This window comes from Labeo rohita, chromosome 21, assembly GCF_022985175.1.
Source record: "Labeo rohita strain BAU-BD-2019 chromosome 21, IGBB_LRoh.1.0, whole genome shotgun sequence".
In the NCBI taxonomy this organism is placed as follows: Eukaryota; Metazoa; Chordata; class Actinopteri; order Cypriniformes; family Cyprinidae; genus Labeo; species Labeo rohita.
This window is the reverse complement of record NC_066889.1, coordinates 222,744-244,676: the sequence shown is the minus strand read 5'-3', so window position 1 is coordinate 244,676 and position 21,933 is coordinate 222,744. Positions and strand designations below refer to the sequence as shown.

At 41.9% G+C, this 21,933-nt stretch overlaps 2 protein-coding genes across 7 annotated transcripts; both read right to left on the bottom strand.

Annotated features, from left to right (window-relative positions):
- Nucleotides 1-89: 89 nt before the first annotated feature.
- On the bottom strand, nucleotides 90-14,238 carry ddx46 (DEAD (Asp-Glu-Ala-Asp) box polypeptide 46). Of its 3 annotated transcripts, none has more exons than XM_051092737.1 (22): nucleotides 14,136-14,238; nucleotides 12,924-13,109; nucleotides 12,762-12,839; nucleotides 12,301-12,382; nucleotides 11,977-12,145; nucleotides 11,263-11,468; nucleotides 10,872-10,985; nucleotides 8,683-8,848; nucleotides 8,458-8,578; nucleotides 8,199-8,374; nucleotides 7,993-8,114; nucleotides 7,843-7,921; nucleotides 5,707-5,789; nucleotides 4,978-5,142; nucleotides 3,916-4,272; nucleotides 3,698-3,835; nucleotides 3,160-3,309; nucleotides 2,340-2,570; nucleotides 1,349-1,567; nucleotides 990-1,134; nucleotides 797-870; nucleotides 90-664 (listed from the first exon to the last, which is right to left on the bottom strand). In XM_051092737.1, exons 1-22 carry the CDS (start codon nucleotides 14,150-14,152, stop codon nucleotides 617-619), a joined length of 3,126 nt encoding a protein of 1,041 aa, XP_050948694.1. In that variant the 5' UTR covers nucleotides 14,153-14,238; the 3' UTR covers nucleotides 90-616. The 3 variants fall into 3 exon arrangements, with proteins under 3 accessions (XP_050948694.1, XP_050948695.1, XP_050948696.1); XM_051092738.1 differs by having other exon boundaries at nucleotides 10,872-10,982; XM_051092739.1 differs by having other exon boundaries at nucleotides 11,977-12,142.
- Nucleotides 14,239-15,225: 987 nt separating this feature from the next.
- On the bottom strand, nucleotides 15,226-20,651 carry camlg (calcium modulating ligand). Of its 4 annotated transcripts, none has more exons than XM_051093853.1 (4): nucleotides 20,316-20,651; nucleotides 18,612-19,036; nucleotides 18,439-18,531; nucleotides 15,226-17,011 (listed from the first exon to the last, which is right to left on the bottom strand). In XM_051093853.1, the coding sequence occupies exons 1-4, from the start codon at nucleotides 20,485-20,487 to the stop codon at nucleotides 16,820-16,822; spliced, it is 882 nt and encodes a 293-aa protein (XP_050949810.1). In that variant the 5' UTR covers nucleotides 20,488-20,651; the 3' UTR covers nucleotides 15,226-16,819. The 4 variants fall into 4 exon arrangements, with proteins under 4 accessions (XP_050949810.1, XP_050949809.1, XP_050949812.1 ...); XM_051093852.1 differs by having other exon boundaries at nucleotides 18,612-19,039; nucleotides 20,316-20,643; XM_051093855.1 differs by having other exon boundaries at nucleotides 18,466-18,531; nucleotides 20,316-20,643.
- Between the last annotated feature and the right edge of the window lie 1,282 nt (nucleotides 20,652-21,933).

Here is a 21,933-nt window from a genome sequence, read left to right as displayed (position 1 = left end):
CCTCGTTTTATTAGTTTAATTACCGCTAATAGCGGTAAATAACAAGAATAACAAACTGCAGTGATGAGACCTTTTGTGCTACAAATCTGTTTGTTTATGAGAAAGTCCAAATAATATAACAAATAGCAGTTTATCTGTAATATCATGGAGCACCGCCAGCTGTTCGTACACCGGAAGTCTCGCACATTGCATTACAAAGAAAAAAGCAGATATGCAAATGTCTCAAGTAAAGCTAAACATCTTGGGATGGCCTCAGAGTGAGTAAACTGTCAGCAAATTTGATGTTTTGGGTGAACTTTAGATGTAAAAGCTCTGCACTGATTTGGCTGCAAATCACAAATGGAAAAGTAAAAACAGTGCGAAAACGCTTGACGTGTTTTATGGCAGAGCGACTGATATTACAGATACATACGGATAGAAACAAGAAAAAACACTTTATTTCCAAATGAAGTTCACCGTCCAATTAAATGGAATTTTCTAAAATATTCACCGCGATCGACGCAAACTACAAGAAACAATAGGTAAAAATGTCCAGATACATGAATCAGCTCACATAACACAAAGCATCGTGGGATTAAGAAAGAAACGCCAGCGGTCGTCTGTCCTCCGCCGTCGGCTACAAAACCTTGTATCGGCTCTTGCTGGTGGGCTGGTACGAGTTTTGCTGAAAGCAAATGAAAAGATCATTCAGTGAATCTTCAGTATGAGACTGAACTTTACATTCTGCAGATCTGAGTCACAGAATCCAGACTTCATTTATAAACGATGACCGAAGGGAATCCATAGTTGAACTCACCAAGCGGATGAGCTCCTCTTTGATCAGCCGTGTGATTTCTGCTTTCGCCTTCTGGACGGCCAGTTCATTGGCACCTGTCGACAAAACAGACGGGTTTAGCTACACAAAGATCTTGTTCTTGTTCAATGACTGTTTTCAGGACTGAGTTTGAACTCTGTGTTCATCACGGTTCAGATCAGGTGAGCGCACTCACTCTCGATGGCCAGGTAAATCTTGCGCTCTCCCTCTTTGGGCTCTTTGCCCGGTGGGAAGTAGGTTCCTCGTATAGTGATGGCCGCCTCCGAATACTCGCCGATGCGCTGAAGAGCCTCCTTAGACGTCACCTTCCATCTCGCCGTCTGCAAAACCAAACGTTGTAAACTGTCAATTTTTGTTGATAAACGTGAATGAATCTTTGCTGAACTGTGCTTGTGCAGCTGTTTGTGGTTTATATGATTAAATACTCATGCTAGACTTTTTTTTAGTCTGGACTGAATTCAGTGTGCGGTCAGCATCTTCTCTGTTCAAACACGACTCATTTCTTGGTCATTTCTGTGGTGTTTTGCGTGTGACCTGAGGGAAGTCGTTGATCTCCAGCTCCTCCTCGTATCTCTTGACGGTCTCCGCGGCTTCGGCGGCCTGCCGCTCCTCCTCCAGCTTCTCCACGGGCGTGTAGTTGAGCTTGGCGTTGATCTTCTCCGCCTGCTGCTCTGCGATGGTCTTGGCCGAGACGGAGGGCGCGATCATCGTCCCGCCGCGCAGGATGGCGTTCGTGGCCTGCTGCATCACATCCTGAGACCAAACGGCACACAGTTCATATGACAGACGGAAGCGTTCGCTGTGATGTTCATCATTTATAGATTCCATATATGAGATGATGCAGGGCTCTACAGTGCGATTCAGTGGCATTTGTGAATGAAAACTACTGCGCTATGAAAAATATTTCGGAGCATCAGTGCGACTGACCCCATCAGTGTATTTGTGTTTGTGCTGAGGGGAGATTCAAAGGTTTCTCTGTGTTTCTGCAGCATTGAGTAATGAATCACACACATCTCTCACCAATCCTCTCATACACAACGTGTAGAGACAGTGTAAATAAGACATTTGTTGATTATAATGGAACTTAATGTCAGATCACCATGAACTAAGATGAATGACAGCTTCTAATGATTTTGTAAACAAGATGATTTAACACAACAGTTCAATAAACAAGAAGTTCATATGAAGTGACTCACATTGTCTGACTGTAACACTATTGCCTGATTTTGCAAAAATAGTTTGAAACGAGTCAGAACTGAGCCGCTGCACATCTCCATTCAAACGCAGCGCCGTTTCCTTTATGAATGAACGTGTGTTTTTAAACAAATCTAGTGAGTCAATGATTCAATTTCCCATTCATAAACACTTGCTTTAATGCTGAATGAATCAGCTGTTTGAATGAATCAAATGAATTAATGATTCAGCAATTAAATCAGTGACCTAAATCATTTACTCTGTTTTTATTAGACACTTTATGTAAGAAAACACAACTAGAATGACAGCAGCGTGACAGGTGAACTCTGACCTGAGCCTCTGCGCCGAGGTTCTTCTGCGCCTGAATCTTGAGGGCCAGTTTCTTGGCGATCTCCAGTTTCTGGATGTTTCCGGCAGATGGAGCGCTCAGGCCGCTCAGACCGGACACGGCGGTCACGGATCCGCTCACGCCGACCGCAGACGCTCCCGCTGCGCCTCCAGGAGCCGAGAAATCCTTCACACGCTTCTTGGAGTTGAACATGCTCTCGATCTGCTCGTCGATCTGCAGACACACGACAGAATTCACGTGTTATTAAGCATCAGCTAAATGCATTCATGTAAATGTAGTCATTTTTACCATCACAGTCAGTAATGATCCTGGTCAATGTGCGTTTCAACAATATTTGCAAGTGTATTTTTACTTATGCCAATAGAAAAAGTCTAAATCTGACAAATTAGTTTTTCCTGTTGTGTAAAAATGATCCGAGGTATAGCTCACTTTCACATTATCAAACATTAGAGGAAGCGACTCTATTAAATTCATCTGGACGTCTGAGAGAGATCCAGGTGTCTGTTGCCTCTGATCGTGTTCTTCAGTCAGTTTCAGTCTCTTTCGCTCATGACGTCAGTAAATACAGCAGTGTCAGATTATTCTACACTCTCTAGTCGCTTATAGTCTGTTGTTTCTCTCCTGTGATGTGTGTGTGTGTGTGTGTTGTGATGCTGTTTTATGAGTGTCGGACTGTTGCTGAAACACAGTGAAGTGCCGCTGTGTTTGTTTGAGCTGCCGTGGCCACATTAGCACCGACGGATGTTTCTGTGAGAATATGATGATCTGATGAGATGAATGGCTGTGATCGGTGTTGACTCACGTCCAGAGCCGGATCCTCGTCGTCAGAGTCGTGCAGGCCTAACGCAGCCTTCTGCAGCTTCTTCCTCTCGTTAGCCAGAGCATGTTCAGTCTCATCGAACTTGAAGCCCTTCCCGGAGAATCCGCTGCTGCTCTTGATGCTCTTCCCTTCCTGCGGGAGCAACGGCACACAACATCACTCAACAACAACATGTGACCCGAGTGCCTCACACCTCTGTGTGTCTTCTGATCTAACAAATCAGTCTTTTTTCCGCCACTCGAATTTTCTCGTAATTCTGAAAAAGAAACTGTGATATAAACTTCCAAATCTGAGAAGATTCCAGTTGTTAGACAAACTCACAACTGTGAGAACAATTCTGAATTCAGAAGTTTACATCTCACAATATTGTTTTGTTTCTGAGAAATTACAAGGAAAAGAGTCTGAATCATGAGACCACAATTTTTTTTATTCTGATGTGGAAACATGTAGTTTCCTCTAAATGTGTCGTGTGACGTGTTGGACTCTATCACACGAGCACAGGAAGTGCAGGTGTTCTTACGGCTTTCTGCTGCTCTTTGAAGTTGGTCCAGAGCAGCTCGAGCTCCGACGGGACGGCCGATCCGGACAGCTCCAGCGCTTTGATGATGTCTCCGGCGTAGCGGGCCTGTTCTTCAGTGATGAAGGTGTACGCGTAACCCTACAACACACGACAAACACACGTGAGCGCTCGCCTACACACGATCACGTGATCGCCCTGACCCGGATCTGCTCGCTCACCTTGTTTCCGGCTCGTCCCGTGCGTCCGGCGCGGTGCACGTAGTCCTCGTAGTGGTTGGGGCAGCTGTAATTGACCACCAGGATGAGCTGCTTGACGTCCAGACCTCGCGCCGCCACCGACGTGGCCACCAGCAGACGACACGCGCCGTTCTTGAAGTCGTTGATGATGCTGTCCCTGTCGTACTGATCGATGCCTCCGTGCAGGGACATGCAGGGGTACGAGGCCTTCATCAGGTCTTTGAGGAGGCCGTCGGCGTGCTCCTGCTTGTCCACGAAGATGATGACGGAGCCCTTCTCCTGATAGTGACCCAGAATCTCCAGCAGCTTCAGGAACTTCTTCTCCTCCTCGATCACAATCTGTCAGAAATCACAGCCTGAGCTTTAGACAACTGTGCGCTAGCGTCAGTCTAGATGAAACATTCACTACCACTCAAACGTGGATTAATGAAGATTTTTTTTTTAATCAGCATATTAGAATGATTTCTGAAGGATCGTGTGACACTGAAGACTGGAGTAATGATGCTGAAAATTCAGCTGCGCATCACAGGAATCAATTATAGTTTAACAGATATTCACATAGAAAACTGTTTCTTCACTGTTTTTACTGTAGTTTTGCTCAAATAAATGCAGCTTTGGTGAGCAGAAGAGACTTTTTACAGAACATCAGCAAATCTTCATTACTCCTGACCGGTAGTGTATACATATTGTATTTTACATAAAAGCAATCACGCTAATCATTAAGGGCAGATCATTGCAGCTTAAAAGCTTGCTGAATCATGTCTTTATTTACTCTTACCCAGTTTTTCAGAGCACTGAATTGTTAACTTCTGTAGCTGAAAAATCGTGTTGGATTCATTTGGTATTTTTTATAACTTTTGTCATCATTAACAGCATTGCGACAACAGCTTTCCAAAAGCATTTCTATCTGTTTGCTCTCATGGAAATAGTTTGCATTTGCATGAAGTTTTCCAGCATCATCACCCACACTGACCTGTCGAAAAGTCTTACAGTGTCAAACAGTGCAAACGAGCGACTGAACAAGGACGTCAGTCTGAAACTCACCACGTGCTGCTCGACGTCGGAACACACGACGCTCCTGCCGCCCACCTGCACCTCGATGGGTTTGGACAGGATCCTGCGCGCCAGAGCCTCCATCGTGCGCGGAAACGTGGCCGAAAACATGACGGTCTGACGGTCGGGCCTGACGTTATCCACGATACGCATCACCTGAAACAAACACGTACCGTTTATGGCCGCCACATAGAGAATGTGATAATAAAGTCAACAAAAAAGCACTGTGAATGAGCGGATTTCTGTGTTTCTCTGTTCGAGAAGAGCAGAGTTGGTCCTGCACGAGTGAAGCAGCTGCTACCTGTGTCACGGTGCATTTCACACACATTCAGAATTATAGTGAGGCTTTAGGACGATGACTGGAATTAGCATTAATGAAAACATACAAACACAGGTCAGTGATGATCACTGCAGTGGTGGAAACAGACTTCCATATCAAGTGTTTCTCAAAGAGCATGAATGAAAATGTAATCAGCGTTGTCAATTTGTGTTTCTGTGTGTGTGTGTGTGTTCTGTGCTTGTCAGCACGTGTTCTGTAGTGTATCCTAAAATAGGTCTACCCAGAATGCAATGTGACATAGTTCTTCTGCGTTCTGTAACTCCGCTCTATTTGAATGAGGAAACAGTGAAAACCTGAAAAACTGCTTGATGACAGATCTGAAATCAGCACTGAATCGTACATGAACGGTCTCAGTAGTGTCAGAGGAGAGAGAGACTGACCTGCGGTTCAAAGCCCATGTCGAACATGCGGTCGGCCTCGTCCATCACCACGTACGTGACTCTGCGCAGATTGGTCACGCGACCTGAGCGACACAACATCAACACGTTTAGCAGAAGGAATACCGCAGACAGCAACATGTACTAGCAGCTCAAAGCAAACATGACGTGCGTTCAATCACTACAGCAGTGGCTGAACTGACGGAGTCCCTCACGCAGGACTGGACTAACTTGCGTACCATCAGAGGCTCACGGAGAACCTGTAAAATTCATAAGAGCCACATCATACATTAACTGAGCTGAAGCCGCCTGACGAGTGACCTACGGAGGAAACATATTAGAGATTACCTCGCATGTGTGGAAACACACGGCACATCCACTCCTGCTCTACAGCGCTTCACATCACAGCCCTCAACGTCCCTGCACTGCATTCTGGGGCTTATGCTGACATTCATGCATTTCGTACAGTAGTCTGGAGCTTCAGGACCGTTCCAGGTTCAAAACACTACGATCAACAGCATCTGTGCTCTACTGTTTGAGCTACAGGACCGACTTGTGAGAATGAGTAAAGCGGTGCTAAAAAACATTTCTGTATGGAAGAATTAATGGTTTAATGAAAAAAAAAAAAAAAAAAAAAAAAAAAGAAGTTACACATTTCTGCTTTTAAACACTTGATGGCCTATTTACTGCCAGTATAAGATTGTTAGCATTAGTGCAATTGTGTAAACTGACATTATGCGTGATATTACAGTTCTTGTTCGTATTTTAAATCCAATTTTATTTTTTAAATTCCTGCCTTCATGTTAATTTTAGTTAAAGTTTTAGTCATTTTGTTGTGTGCATTGCCATCTGAAAGCTGAATAAAAAAGCTTTCCATTGATGTATGGTTTGTTAGGATAGGACAATATTTGTCCGAGATACAACTATTAGAAAATCTGGAATCTGAGGGTGCAAAAAAATTCAGAATATTGAGAAAATCACCTTTAAAATTTATCCAAATGAAGTTTTTAGCAATGCATGCTACTAATCAAAAATTAATTTTGGATATATTTCCAGTAGAGAATTTACTAAATATCTTCATGGAACATGATCTTTACTTAATATCCTAATGATTTTTGGCATAAAACAAAAATTGATCATTTTGACCCCTACAATGTATTGTTGGCTACTGCTACAAATATACCTGCGACACTTAAGACTGGTTTTGTGGTCCAGGGTCACATTTCTACTCCACTTTCTGTTGCTTTACTGTTTGAGCTACAGGAACAGATCACAAATGATTGATTTGCTGTTCATCTATGTTAATTACAAGCACAGAACTGGTGAGAATGATTAAAGCTGTGCTAAAAAAAAAAAACATTCTGTACTGAGTAACGCTTTAATTATGCTTTCTGGAGATCGACCTTCCTGCAGAGTTCAGCTCCAACCCTGATCAAACACACCTGAACCAGCTCATTAGGATCTGAAGGAGCACTGGATCATTACAGACAGGTGTGTTTGATCAGGGTTGGAGCTGAACTCTGCAGGAAGGTCCATCTCCAGGAACAGGGTTGGACAGCCCCGCTTTAATGAAAATAAAAGCTACAGATTTCCACTTTTAATTACTTGATGGCCTGTTTACTTACAAATTAAAACTGTTAGCATAAGTGCAATTGTGTAAACTGATGTTATATCATGATATTATAGTTTTTGTGAATATTTTGAGTAAGATTGTATTTTTAGAATTCTTGCCATCATGTTCATTTTAGTTAGTTTTAGACATTTTTGTGTGTGCTTTTGCCATATTTATTGAGTTTCGTTGTTTTCAAAAATGTCTGCTTAGCTTTTAATCATTTTCTGTTTGGGTTATTTTAGTACATTAAGATAAACTGAACGAAAATGAGAAATGTAAAACTAAATGAAAATTTTAACTACTGTAAATAAATCAAGTTAATTTTTTTTAAATATATATTTTATTTCAGATGGCATTTATTTTAAAATATATGTTAAAAAAATGTTTTTTTTTTTATAACGGTTTTAGCAAAATCTAATAACCTTGTGCCACAGATGCTGAACTGAACCCAGAACGTTCCTTCGCAGAGAACAGGAAGCTGTAGCTGACGAATGCGTGTGTTGAACACACCTGCTGTACACACTTACCGTTGTTGGCCCCTAACATGTCGATCATGCGTCCAGGTGTGCAGACGATGATTTCCGCTCCGCGCTTCAGCTCGGCGATCTGCGGGACAAACGCGCGGTTAGAGCAGATTCGGCGTATGAGGTGAAATGAAGCGCTGCGGACTCACAGACCTGCTCGCTGATGCCGGTGCCGCCGTACACGCACACCACACGCAGACCCAGAGACTTGGAGAACTTCTTGCACTCTTTGGTGATCTGCAGCGCCAGCTCTCGCGTCGGGGTCATGATCACGGCTGACGGAGAGAAAGACAGACGTTACACACCTGCTTCCTCTGACGGCGCTAGAGGTGAGAACTGATGATCACGACGATACTCACAGATGGGCCCTTCTCCCTCTCCTAGCGGCCGCTGGTCTAATATGTGGCGAAACATGGGCAGCAGGAAGGCGATGGTCTTCCCGCTTCCTGTTTTGGCGATGCCGATGAGGTCGCGTCCCGACATGATGGCCGGTATGGCCTGAGTCTGGATCGGGGTCGGCTTCTCATAGTTGTGTCTGGGAAAGAGAAAGAGAGGAATTAGAAAAGCATTCATTCTCTCGTGACCGTCTGACGCAGACCTGAACACGCTCGTACTCACTTCTTCAGCGCGTTCAACACTTTCATGGATATCCCGCACTGCACCCACGTCTTGATGGGCTTCGGACATCCTTTGCCTTTGACGGTGATTCCCTCCAGCTCCAGACGGTACTCGTTCACCTCTGGAACACAGCGGACACGATCATCATCAGACGAGCGGATCACTGAGATAATGAACACAATCACAGGGAACTTCACGAATACGATCAGACGGGGTTTGCTGTACCTTCGGTCGTCATCCTGGCCAGCTCCGGCACTTCCACATAGAAGTTCTTGCGGAAGGATTCGTATTCGATCTTCTGATGATCGACGGGCTCCAGAACTTTCCTCTGCTTCGTCTGGAAGCCTGTGAGGGCCGTCTGCAAGTCCACTTCCTCTTCCTCTGACGAATACTACACACACACGGAAACACACGTTTGTATTGAAGCATCTGATCTCTCACGTGCGCTTCTTTCTTGATCTGTTATTCATGTCAGTCGAGTTTCAGCTGAACTCAATAGTAAACTTTCCTGGCTAATAAAAACCTCCAGACTCTGGTTTGTGAATATAATACATCGATCCAGTGAATTTAAAGTCCTCAAATTAATAATGAATGACACAAATAAAATACTCAATTTTTATATTGGTAAAATATAATATATTTTCGATATATTCCACGATATTTTCTCCTAATGCTCATTACTGCAAACAAAATCTCTTTAAACATTTTTTTTTTCTGAAATGCTAAAACAATGAGCACATTTGAATGTGCTCAACATGTGAATGTTGTTTTTAAGTGACTAAGCTTAGGATGATAAATTCTTTAACGCATCTTCCTTTAACAACGTGAAGTCGTAAACAGCTTAAGAATAACTTTCTTTTTGTCATTTACCTGATTCCATCGGCATGTAAATGAGTTTACTGTAAGTCAGCTTACTGAAGTGTACGCGTGTGATATGTGAGGAGTGTGTGATTACTGTGTATCTAAAGGATTAGTTCACTTCCAGAACAAAAACGTTAAGATAATGTACTCACCCTCTTGTCATGCATTTGTGTCTTAAAGAAATTATGTTTTTTTGAGGAAAACATTTCAGGATTTTTCTCCATATAATGGACTTCTATGGTGCCCGCAAGTTTGAACTTCCAAAATGTAGTTTAAAGGGCTCTAAACGATCCCACCTGAGGACGAAGGGCCTTATCTAGTAAAATGATTGGTTATATAAAAAAAAAAAAAAAAAAAAAAAAAAAAAAAAAGGTATATTTGTAGCAACAGCTAAAAAAAAATTGTGCCAAAAAAGTAAAGATCATGTTCCATGAAGATATTTTGTAATTTTTCTACCATAAATATAAAAACCTAATTTTGATTAGTAATATGCATTTGGACAAACTTTCAAGGTGATTTTTCTCAATATTTAGATTTTTTTTTTTTTTTGAACCCTCAGATTCCAGATTTTCAAATAGCTGTATATCGGCCAAATCTTGTCCCATCATAACAAACCATACATCAGTGTAAGGGTTATTTATTCGGCTTTCGGGTGATTTCAGGGTGATCTCACTTTTGAAAAATTTACACTTGTGACTTTTTTTTGGTCCAGGGTCAGAATTTATAAATGTTTTAAGCTCAAATGCTCATCTCTGGATGAACTCTGTGTATTCCGGTTCAAGACAGTTATGGTGTGTCGAAAACTCTCATCTAATTCTCCTCCAACTTCAAAATCATCCTACATCGCTGCAGACGTACCGACCCAGTGTTTACAAAGTGAATGTGCAAAGAAGATCAAATGCCCTTTACAAAAAAAGTAAAACAGCGACTTAGGACGATTTTGAAGTTGGAGAAGAAAATGAGATGGGAATTTATTCAACAACCCCTAACTGTATCAAACCAGAATACAGAGTTCACACAGCGCTACACAAGATGAGACTTTGAGGCTAAAAAGTATATAAATTGGTTATTTTCTAAAAAAAAAAACAAACAAAAAAAAACAACAACAATCATTTTACTATATAAGACCTTCTTCTTCGGCTGGGATTGTTTAAAGTCATTTGAAGCTGCATTTAAACTGTATTTTGGAAGCTTAAACTCGCAGGCACCACTGAAGTCCACTGTATGGAGAACATTCCTGGAATGTTTTCCTCAAGCAACAATTTCTTTATAACTGAAGAAAGACAGACAAGAACATCTTGGATGACAATGGGGTGACTACATTATCTGATAAATTTTGTTGAAGTGAACTGGACGTGAAACACTGCTTTAAGTGCAGTTTAATACACAGATGATTATACTGTAACATCACCGTCACTGATGTTTATGTATGAATATGACGTGTGTATTTTCATGAGAATCATGTCTCTTTCATCAGCAGTGCACTGTACAATAACTGACACGGAAACACACGTGTGCTCGGTGAAGCATTATGGGTGCGTGTGTGTCTGTACCTCCATGGCGTCCTGGTCGTTCTCCATCAGCTCTCCTTTCTTCTTGGTGGTGTGCACCATCTTCCTCGTCTTCACGACGGTCACCACTTTGGTCACAGACACACTGCCTTTCTGCTGACATACAATTCATGTTTTCAGCTACGTTACAATAATCAGCATTTATTTGGAATAATTTAATAAATAATTAAAATGATTCACAAAAAGAGATTCACACAGCTCTGCTGCATATAATGAAAGTGAAAGGGCACTGGGCTCCAAAAATCATTAAAACATCAGATGAGCAGCCGGAGTCACTGATCACTGAACACATCCTTACAGGACAGGAAAGAGCAGCTCCAGAAGAGAGAATCAATTTCCTCCAGTTCTAAGTATAAAAAAGCACTAGAAGTACCTTGTCGTTGCCTCCTTTCATGGTGCCCATGTTGAACTTCTTGACCTCCTCTTTGACCTCCTCCATGTACGCGTCCAGAGGGTCCAGCTCCTCTCCCGTCTCCTGCTCCATATGTGACTCCTCCTCTATGCCGGCCGATTTGTCTTTCTCCCCCTCCTCTTCCTCTCCGTCCGGCTCGACAGGCGCTTGAGTGTCCTCGTCATCATCTGAACAAACACGCGAACGACAGTTATGTCAACTTCTGTGTCCCATATTTCAATTTGTAAAAACAAATAATTGCAGACTCTCCCCGCTTGTATTGAATACAGAAATCCCTGTAAATGAAACAAATCTCAGTGGCTGGAGTTTATTTTGGTTTACTGAAGGTCCCGCCCCTAACGTGGGAGGAAGCCAATCATAGTTCAGTTTTTGCGAAGCCAATCAAATATGTGCATCCACACAACAGTGTTTAATGTGAGCTGAAGTACTTTTTTTGTCTGATTTTCAAATCATAGTTTGTGATGTGATTCTGCTTGTAGATGTTTGGCTCAGGTCATGGCTTATAGCTCTTTAATGTACACTTTATAGAAGTCCCTATTAGAAAAACGAAAAGAAAATGAGTCAAATGAGTAATTTCTGTCTGAAAACTTCATCAAACATGCACTTTCCTAACGGTGCGACGCATACGAGTTAGTTTTCCTATACAAGCGAAGAGCTAAACCGCTGCTCTCTGACCGTCATCATCCTCCAGACTCCATTTCTTCCCCTGCTTCATCTCCTCCAGCTCCTTCTTGATTTCGCCGATGTTCTCCATGGCTTTCTTCCTCTGCTCCTCCCTCCATTTCTCCACTCGCTCCTTCCGCTTCCTCATCTCCTCCTCCAGGGTGTTCTGGTCAAAGTCCTGCTGCAGAACCAACCGGTGCACTGGGTTATTCATTCAGTCAACTTGAACTAAAAGACTCGGGTTAACACGCAGTGAGCTCTGATCACAAAAGCCTTCAGAAGACGACATCTAAAGAAAGAAGAAGTCTGAAAAGCTGAGCGGAATAAAACACTTACATCTTCAGCCTTCTCCTCCTCCTTCTCCTCCTTGATCTTCTTCTTGTCAGCAGGCGGCTCTCCATTCTCCGACTTCTCCTTGCTGTAATTTCAGCCTCACGTTAGATCAGATCACAGGCTTTTGAACGCGAAGGTCCATAATTGTCAAAGACAATATTTGAAAAACCCACCAAAATATTCCTAATTCTTTGGACATAATAAATATATAAAGCTGCCATTTGGATTTAACACATGGTTTGAGCTTGCAGCTTGATTTTCATGTTTTGTTTTCCTTTTAAATCATTACAAATCATCTTATAAGTGCGCTGAGGCCTCCTACACTGAAAAAAGATCATATTTTGAATAAAAACTGTTTCTACACCGGATTTTTTTCAGTGTAACAAGCCCCAGAGCTCACACACTGTGAAAGCGTTGGGTTGGTCGCGTGCTGATGGTGTAGGATGCGTGTGACGGATGCTGACCTCCTCCCGCGGCTCCTGCTCTTGCTCCTCCTGCGCTCTCGGCTGCGGGAGCGTCTCCTGTCCCGACTCCTGGAGCGCCTGTGAGGAGAGGTGACACGGATAAGGTTACACAGGAGCGCAGCGGAGCAGACGCGTGTGTCGTACGTGCGGTGTGAGCCTGACCTCTGTCTCTTGCGGTCTCTGGAGCGTGACCTGCGGCGCTCTCGGCTGCGCGACCTCTCTCTCCTGCTGCGCTCGCGGACTCGGGATCCGGCCCGCTCCTCCTTCTTCGAGCGCTTGGAGTCCGGCGATCGGCTCTTAGACCTGCTGCCGGAGCGGCCCCTGGAGCTGGAGCGCTTCCTGTAATGCCTGCAAACGCACGACACGTGACACGCGGGACCAGGAGGGGTTTTCTACATCGTTTGCTCAACTGGAGTAAATTCACTCTTTACACCGGTTCGAAACCACTCATTACTTTATGCGACACTGCATATCATTCAGTAATATCGCTGATTTCACACATGTGTTTAAACACACCCACACAGTCAGTTTTGGTTCAGAATTCATTCCTTTTACAGCATTAACACTGTTATTGTCCTGTTAATCTCTGTGAAGCTGCTTCAAACTGTTCGTACTGCACAGAGCGCTATACAAATAAATGACACAACATTATCTTTCTTCCTCTGTTACGTTTGTGTTTACATACAGCTGTAGGCATTCACAGCTCGTGATTCTCTCTCTCACACACACACGTTTGTTTTTGTGAATTGTGGGGACTTTCCATAGACTTCTATAGATTTTATACTGACCAAACGATATTGTGTATCCCCTAACCCAACCCTAACCCTAAACCTAGCCCTCACAGAAAACATGTTTGCATCGTTACACTTTCAGATAAACATCATTTACTATTTTTAATCATTTTTTAATAATTGCGGTCCCCACAATGTCAAAAATTTCAGGTTTTACTATCCTTGTGGGGACATTTGGTCCCCACAATGTAGCAAAAACAAGTACACACACACATATATGTATATATATATGTATATATGTATATATATATATATATATATATATATATATATATATACACACATATACATACATACATACATACATACATACATAATAAACAAACATAAACATAAACACGCCATTAACCTGGTGAAAATGTTATCTCTAAAAGTAGTTAGCAGTTAATGTTAGTTAGCTAACGTTAGTTGTTTGGTTTGTCGTGCAGCTCAATCAAACTCAGAGTCTCGTCGCTGTTCAGGATCGTGTTTCACTCGCAGCGCAGAGGCTTAAATAACACCTTCATAACAAATGCTTGGCATTTTCTCTAAAACCTCATAAAAACGTTTAATAGCAAAACTGCATAAACATGAAAATACTTACCGTGACTCTCGTCCCATGGTTCGTCACAGTGAGGCTCACACATCCGGCGCCGCGATGACAACTTCCGCTATTTGACTTTATTAAAGGGACAGTTCACCCAAAAACGAACACGCAGTTATTATTCACTGATCTGCGTGTCGATCCAACATCAGTGACTGTACGCGAAACACAAAAGACAGTATTTTTTGTTGGGGTATTACATAAATGTCATATCAGCAACTACATTTTCACTAGTATCATCGAAGGATTTTAAATAGTAAAGATCATCATTATCGATATCAGTAACTGTATGTTTCCTAGCTAAATATCACAATATAGTGGCATTTAAATTCAGTTACATGTATCAAAAATGAATTTCTAAGTAGCTGAAATTTCACATATACAAACTAACTTAGCCAATTAGTTTGATATCAATAATTGTGTTGTTAACTAGTTGAAATTCACTTTTTTAATTTCAAGAATTTACATTCCCAAGAGTGATTTCACATTTTTTAATATCAGGAATTCAGTTTTACTAGTGGAAAAGAAAAACACTTAATAAATCTGCCATAAACTGGAAGCCATATGTCAAACTAAGCTACGCTCCAAATTTGAAGTTGACATTATAAAAAAGTTCCTCTGAGAATTTATTTAGATGCTATATCAAAAATAGCCACCGGGGACACCCAAACTTCATTTTATTAATGCATTTTCCAATCACAAACTTCAATTTCTGTCACAATATTACTTTTATCACAGAACAGCCCAAATATGAAATCTTGAGACATTGAGCTTTCTAATCATACGTGTTTTGACAAGACTAGAGAAATTTTGATGATAAAACAGTGGTAAATTCTGTAATATGACACTTGACACACCCACTAGGGGAGGAGCCTGATCAAATGATTTAAAGCAGGACTCACGAGATATGATTTCAGAACTGACACGAGTTCAGAACTGAGTGTTTAAGCTTTTGAATGATGCCTAATGTAGGCTGATTACTAACATATGTGTGTGAGAGAAAAAAGACAATAAATAAAGATCACCAAGCAAGCATTTGACCTGACGTTCCTCTGCTTGTGTTGATGTTCACAGACACACGGATCAGTCAGAAGGACACACTGATGTTTATTGTTTTAGCAGTAGCTTCCCCCTCCGACCGGCACATAATCAAAGATATTATTACCGGCACACGCAGCCATGTGTCAGAGTTCATACCTCATCTCAGATTACTGAGAGCAACAAAAACACTGACATACATTAGATATCAGTTTTACAGCATTATATAAACATGATCAGAAACAACTCACTACTGGAGGATCGATTACAAATCATTAATCTCCCGTCCAAAGCAACAGAACGTAACGGCCTTCACATTAAATTAAACAGAAATCAACAGATCACAAACCATGCAGAGCAGCACGAACAACGTCTGGTAAACTCAAAACACACGAGCAGCTGTACAACACTGACGCCTCTAAATACAGAAACACTCGCCACGATGATCAGAAACACAGCCTGGAAAGAGTTACAGAAAACAATTAGAAACACAAAACAGTCCGTGAGGAGAATCTGGGGTCCCGTTAGTGATCAACTCAAGACTTCTTTAACAAATCTAGTAAGATTAGGCTGGTTTTGTTGATCCGACTGAGTCACTGTTGGACAAACAACAAAAGAGAGAAACTCATGAACCCTGCGTCATATTCCACTCCAACATTAAAGAAACAAGAAGAACAGCTGTTGAGATTCATTTCAGACGGATGAGAATGAACTAAAATAAATGAAAGGAACAGTTCAGCTAAAAATGAACATGTGCTCATCCTCACCAGATTAGCATGAGTTTGTTTGTTCATCAGATCTGTAGAAACGTGTCATTCCATCACTGTCTCACTAATGGATCCTCTGTGGTGAATGGGTGCCGTCAGAATGAGAGTCAGAACAGCTGATAAAAACATCACCATAATCCACAAGTAATCCACACCACTCCAGTCCATCAGTTCACATCTTGAGAAGACAAAAGATCAAACAAATCCATCATGAAGATGATTTAAATGGATTATGAGTCTGTAATCCATAATAACACTTTCTCCAGTGAAAAAGTGGTCTGGTCTGAATCAGGAGAGAAATCTGCACAGATCAAGCACCGTTTACAAGCCAAAACAGAGTTAATGATGGATTTGTTCATTATTTGTGGATTATGGTGATGTTTTTATCAGCTGTTTGGACTCTCATTCTGACGGCACCCATTCACTGCAGAGGATCTAACGGTGAGACGGTGATCAAACGACACATTTCTACAAATCTGATGAACAAACAGACTCATCCTAATCTTGGATGAACTGAAGGTGAGCTCATTTTCATTTTCAGCTGAACTGTTGCTTAATGGTGCAAAAAAAACAGGCTTGATTTTCTTTGGATTTTGGTGTGAAATATGAAATATACAAGATATAAGAGCATCAACGCTCTCTGCTCAGACCTTCACTAGTTTCACAGCGGTCAACACAAACTCGCACCATCTCTAACTGATGACGTGAAATAAGATCGAAAACACTGAGGAGGACGTTAAAATGAGGAATAAAATGTCGGCTGAGATGCAGGAATTGCCGCAAAGCGACGGACGTCAGTCTCACAGCGCTCACGGCCCGACGGGTAACGGAAGAAGAGAACGAGCGTGTCGTCGTCAGTCTCTCCGACATGTTCTGTCCTCAGGACATGTCGGAGCCGAAGAGAAGCAGCAGCTCGTGACACATGATGAAGGTGAAGAAGTAGACGCAGAGGTCGGAGAAGACGTCGCTCATCTTCCTGTAGGTGTCCATGGAGCGGCTGATGACCTCCGCGGGGATTCCAGACAGCAGGAGCGCCGCCGTCAGCATCGTCGTCTGGCTCTTCTTCTCCACCTGAAGAACACGACGACACACACACACACACAAAATACTGTTAAATACAATATCCTGCACACTGACACTCATATAGACAGCACATTTTGTCAGGGCTCTACAGTGCTGGGACCATTTCAGTCGTATTTGTGAATGAAAACTACTGCGTGCGACTATGAAAAATATTTCGGAGCATGAGTGCGAATCATTTGTGTTTGCGCTGAGGGTTTCTACCTGTTTTTGCAGCATTGAGTAATGAATCACACACATCTCTCACCAATCCTCTCATACACAACGTGTAAATAAGAGATTGATTGTGCCGTGTAGAGAGCTTCATTCATTATAATGGAACTTTGTGAGATCACCATGAACTAAGATGAGTGACAGCTTTTAATTATTTTGTAAATGAGATGATGATTTAACACAACAGATCAATAAACAAAAAGTTCATATGAAGTGACTCACACTGTCTGACTGTAACACTACTGCCTGATTTTGCTCTATTTCGTCAAAAATAGTTTGAAACAAGTCACAACCGAGCCTCTGCACATCTCCATTCACACACAGCGCTGTTTCCTTTATGAATGAACGTGCGTTTTTAATCGAATCCGAGTCAATGATTCAGTTTCCCATTCATAAAGACCAGGGCTGCTCAACCCTGTTCCTGGAGATGGACCTTCCTGCAGAGTTCAGCTCCAACCCTGATCAAACACACCTGTCTGTAATGATCAAGTGCTCCTTCAGATCCTAATGAGCTGGTTCAGGTGTGTTTGATCAGGGTTGGAGCTGAACTCTGCAGGAAGGTCGATCTTCAGGAACAGGGTTGAGCACCCCTGATAAAGACAGACACTTGCTTTATTCCTGAATGAATCAGCTGTTCGAATGAATGATTCAGTATTTAAATCAGTGACTTGCCGCCACCTACTGGCAGTTTTAGTTTCATTTTTAAAGTCTCTTTTCAGTTACTTAATTTATTCATTTATTATTTCTATATTCAAAATGTTATATTTAAAACATTAATCTGAACATAAGTTTATGAATTTGATTGCACTCATGCCCCTCTGAGCTTCATTAAACAAGAAAATACACCTACAAGACACTTCTGTGCACCTCTGTAAAACAAATTCATTTAGCTGATTTCATTTGATTGGTATCTTATTCTTATTCTACTTGTTCTGTTGTTTTAAACAGAAATGTTAAAAAGCTTATAAAATATATATATTTTCTAAGATGACACAGGCTACTTCGAATAGAGTTTTAACTGTGCTCCTACATTTAAGTTAGGTGCACAAGTGCTCGTATAAAAGTAAGCGTGGAGCCCTGTTTGAATGTTTGTAAACGTCACATTGAGGTCTGAAGCATATTCAACCTGCAGTCAGTTCACTGTGAATATGGTATTGCACAATAATTACTACCATCTGTGGAAAGTGCATTACAGCTTCACTTACTTGATCAGTGTCAAAACAGAGACAAACCTTTGGGAAATATTTATGCAATCCCATGAATCCCAGCTCCAGAGTGAGGAACGGTGCGAAGATGGACTGCAGAAACACAAGTAAAGGTGTTAAGAAGAGCTCTGGATGAGCAGAATCACACACGTCTGCGTCTGCGCAGCACTCACCAGATACTGGCACACAAAGACGCGCACGAACACGGCCAGAGCGACGCTGCCGACCAGCCGGAAGAGACGGAACGAGTCCAGCTCCTCCGCCTCCCCGCCGCCGCCGCCGTCCTGAGCCGTCTTCTCGGCGGACAGTTGTCCTCGCAGCTTCATGGCGTCGTCGAAGCGGGACAGGTACTTCTGCAAACCCCTGCGAGGAGACGACGAGCGCTCGTCTGACGCCAGCTCCCCGCGCGGCCTCTGCCGGACACCGCGAGACACTTCGTCCTCACCCGCCGCCTCACCGCCGCCGCTCCGCTCCGACGCGTCCGAGACGCTCCCCACAGACTCAGACACCAGCGGAGACAGTCTCTTAGAGGAGGACGAGGAGGACCAGGGCTCGTTACGATCCAGATCCAGGTGGAACCGCGGCTCCAGGACTCTGGCTGCTGTCAAACACAAACACAGACTTGGAGATCATGAGAGAGTCTGCTCACCGTCAGAACATCGTTTATTTCTTTATCAGATTTGTCGAAATTTGTCATTGCATCACCGTCTCACCAGTGAATCCTCTGCAGTGAATGGGTGCCGTCAGAATGACAGTCCAAACTGCTGATAAAAACATCACAATAATCCACAGATGTGACCCTGGAGCACAAAACCAGTCTTAAGTAGCACAGGTATATCTGTAGCAATAGCCAAAAATACATTGTATGGGTCAACAATATTTTTTTCTTTTATGCCAAAAATCATTAGGATATTAAGTAAAGATCATGTTCCATGAAGACATTTAGTAAATTTCCTGCTGTAAATATATTAAAATTAAATTTTGGATTAATAATATGCATTGCTAAGAACCTGATCTGAACAACTTTAAAGGTGATTTTCTCAATATTTTGATTTTTTTGCACCATCAGATAGTTGTATCTCAGCCAAATATCGTCCTATCATAAATCCAACCCATACATTCATACATTATTTATTCAGCTTGCATATGTACAACTCTTGATAAGAAAATGACTCTTATGACTGGTTTTGTGTTCCAGGGTCACAAATTAATAAACAAATCCATCATTAACTCTGTTTTGGCTTGTAAACGGTGCTTGATCTGTGCAGATTTCTTTCCTGATTCAGACCAGACCACTTTTTCACTGGAGAAAGTGTTATTATAGACTCATAATCCATTTAAATCATCTTCATGATGGATTTGTTTCAGCTTTTGTCTTCTCGAGATGCGAACTGATGGACTGGAGTGGTGTGGATTATGGTGATGTTTTTATCAGCTGTTCTGACTCTCATTCTGACGGCACCCATTCACTGCAGAGGATCCATTGATGAGACAGTGATGCAATGACAAATTTCTACAAAAATGATGGACAAACAAACTCAGCTACATCCTGACCTGAGCATGAACATGAGTGATTGTGTAACTGTACTTTTGTTTTACAGCCTTACAGTTCGTTAGATGTGGACTCCAAAAGACTAAAATCTGCCATTCAAAATATCTTCACCTGGCATTAAAGAGTTTAGAACACTGAGAAATGTGGAATAAGAGCATGACAGTATTTCTAGTGTGTAATGAATGCAGTGTTTGATGTGTGACTGTGGATCACTGAACATATGAATCACACGAGAGAACGGATGTTTGTGAATCGCAGTCACTCCGAGATGAAGAGACTGAGATCAGCGGTGTGAATCATCATGACGAATCCCAGTGAGACTCACATCTGTCCGCGCCGCCGTCCGCCTCATTCTTACTGAAGCCCACGATCTTATTCATTCGATCCTCCGAGTTCATCAGGAGTTTCCTCCTCCGGATCTCCGCGCGTCTCTGAGCCGCGGTGCGCGCGCTTTTCTCCTGCTGCGGCGCGCTCTCGGCCTCCTCACTCACCTCCATTACTCAGAGGAGCGATGTTACAGCGGTTACTAAAGAATATCCGTCAGCACCTCCTGTCTGTCTCTGGATGAATGTGTTATTATTGATAGGGCGGAACCTGACGAGCAGAACGAGTCCCCTACGGATGACGAAACCGTTTCAAAATAAAAGTCCGAGCTCTTAATCGTGACGTTTGCAAAAGTCCCGCGTGTGTCTGTGGACTCAGTGCTGGATACATCACATTACTGACAAACTGTAGTCTGTTGCTGATTTAAATGACATGATAATGATTGTTGTTAGTAACTTAATCCATTACATTATTCTTTTCAGGTAATACAATCAGACTGCTTTTAGATTACGTTTGACCGAATTTATCACACTGATTTAAACAGGATAATCTTGTACCATATCGACATATAAATACACAAATAAAATGACAATATATTCTATTTCCATTCCAGTACATCCTCATTCATCATGATGCGCATTAAAAAATTATATCAAAGCTTCACAGAGCGCGGTTCATTTAATTATTATTTTTTTAAATGACAACAATCAAATAAAATATGTAATATTTTACCCGTTTTTCTTCATGTGACCATGTGAATAATATGTAATTAAACAGTAACTCCATTTTGATTATTTTAAAATGTAATATAATCTAATTACAAGTACTTCATTTTTGTAATCCGATTTTGTAATCCAGATTACATGTAACTGGTTACCATTCAGCACTGTGTGTGTTTATTTTATTTCTTTATAAATATGTATATATATAGAGAGAGAGAGAGAGATTTTTTTGGAGAGAAAAGTCTGGACACACGTCACTGAATTTTAATCTTTTGATATAAAGGCTTCTGAGTTCTTTAATCTGTTGTTTGACTTCTGCTTAAGTTCTTGAAATGAGTTTTGTAGACAAACATAGTTGTGCATAAACACACACCTGTACCAAGGTTACATTTTAATTAGACTTTTATTCTAGTTGTATTCTGTAATTGGTTGATTCCAGACAGGGGCGGAGCTACACTCTATAGAGGAGGAGGAGCCATCAGGTGCAACACAGTGACAGTTCTGTTCTAGTCTGAGATTATAGTACAGAAACACACAAAGTTACAACTGAACTCGACTGCTGGGGATTGCCCTGCGTTTTAAGGGCTGTAAATCAGTAATTTGTTCTTTTGAAGAACATTGTATTTCATGGGGAAAAGGTGTTGACAACTTAATATTTTGTAAAATAGTTGGAATAGTTTACAAAAAATATTTGGATTTTAGTTTTTTGGCAGTTGTATTCCAAACCCATCTGGCTCATCAGTCTGAACAGACGGCTATTGAGAGCTGCTGGAATCAATCCTGAAACACACCGACTAACAGGCAAACACTTACTCCCGTCGTTACAGAGGAGAGTGAAGCAGTGTGATGATGCTGGTGTGGTCCAGCAGACGCTGTGCATCGAATGAGAACATGAAA

Bases quoted from the DNA above. Each gene is read 5' to 3' on its own strand.
- ddx46 (XM_051092737.1), bottom strand. The intron at 5,790-7,842 runs GTAAGTGTGTAC...TGTGTCGCTCAG, and splicing joins CATGTTAGGGGCCAACAACG to GTCGCGTGACCAATCTGCGC. The intron at 1,135-1,348 runs GTCACACGCAAA...TTGGTTTTGCAG, and splicing joins AGATCAACGACTTCCCTCAG to ACGGCGAGATGGAAGGTGAC.
- camlg (XM_051093852.1), bottom strand. From the start codon at position 20,487: ATGGAGGTGAGTGAGGAGGCCGAGAGCGCGCCGCAGCAGGAGAAAAGC. The intron at 19,040-20,315 runs GTGAGTCTCACT...TGTGTTTGACAG, and splicing joins GGACGGCGGCGCGGACAGAT to CAGCCAGAGTCCTGGAGCCG. The intron at 17,012-18,438 runs GTAAGTGAAGCT...CGTGTTCTTCAG, and splicing joins TCTGTTTTGACACTGATCAA to GTGGAGAAGAAGAGCCAGAC.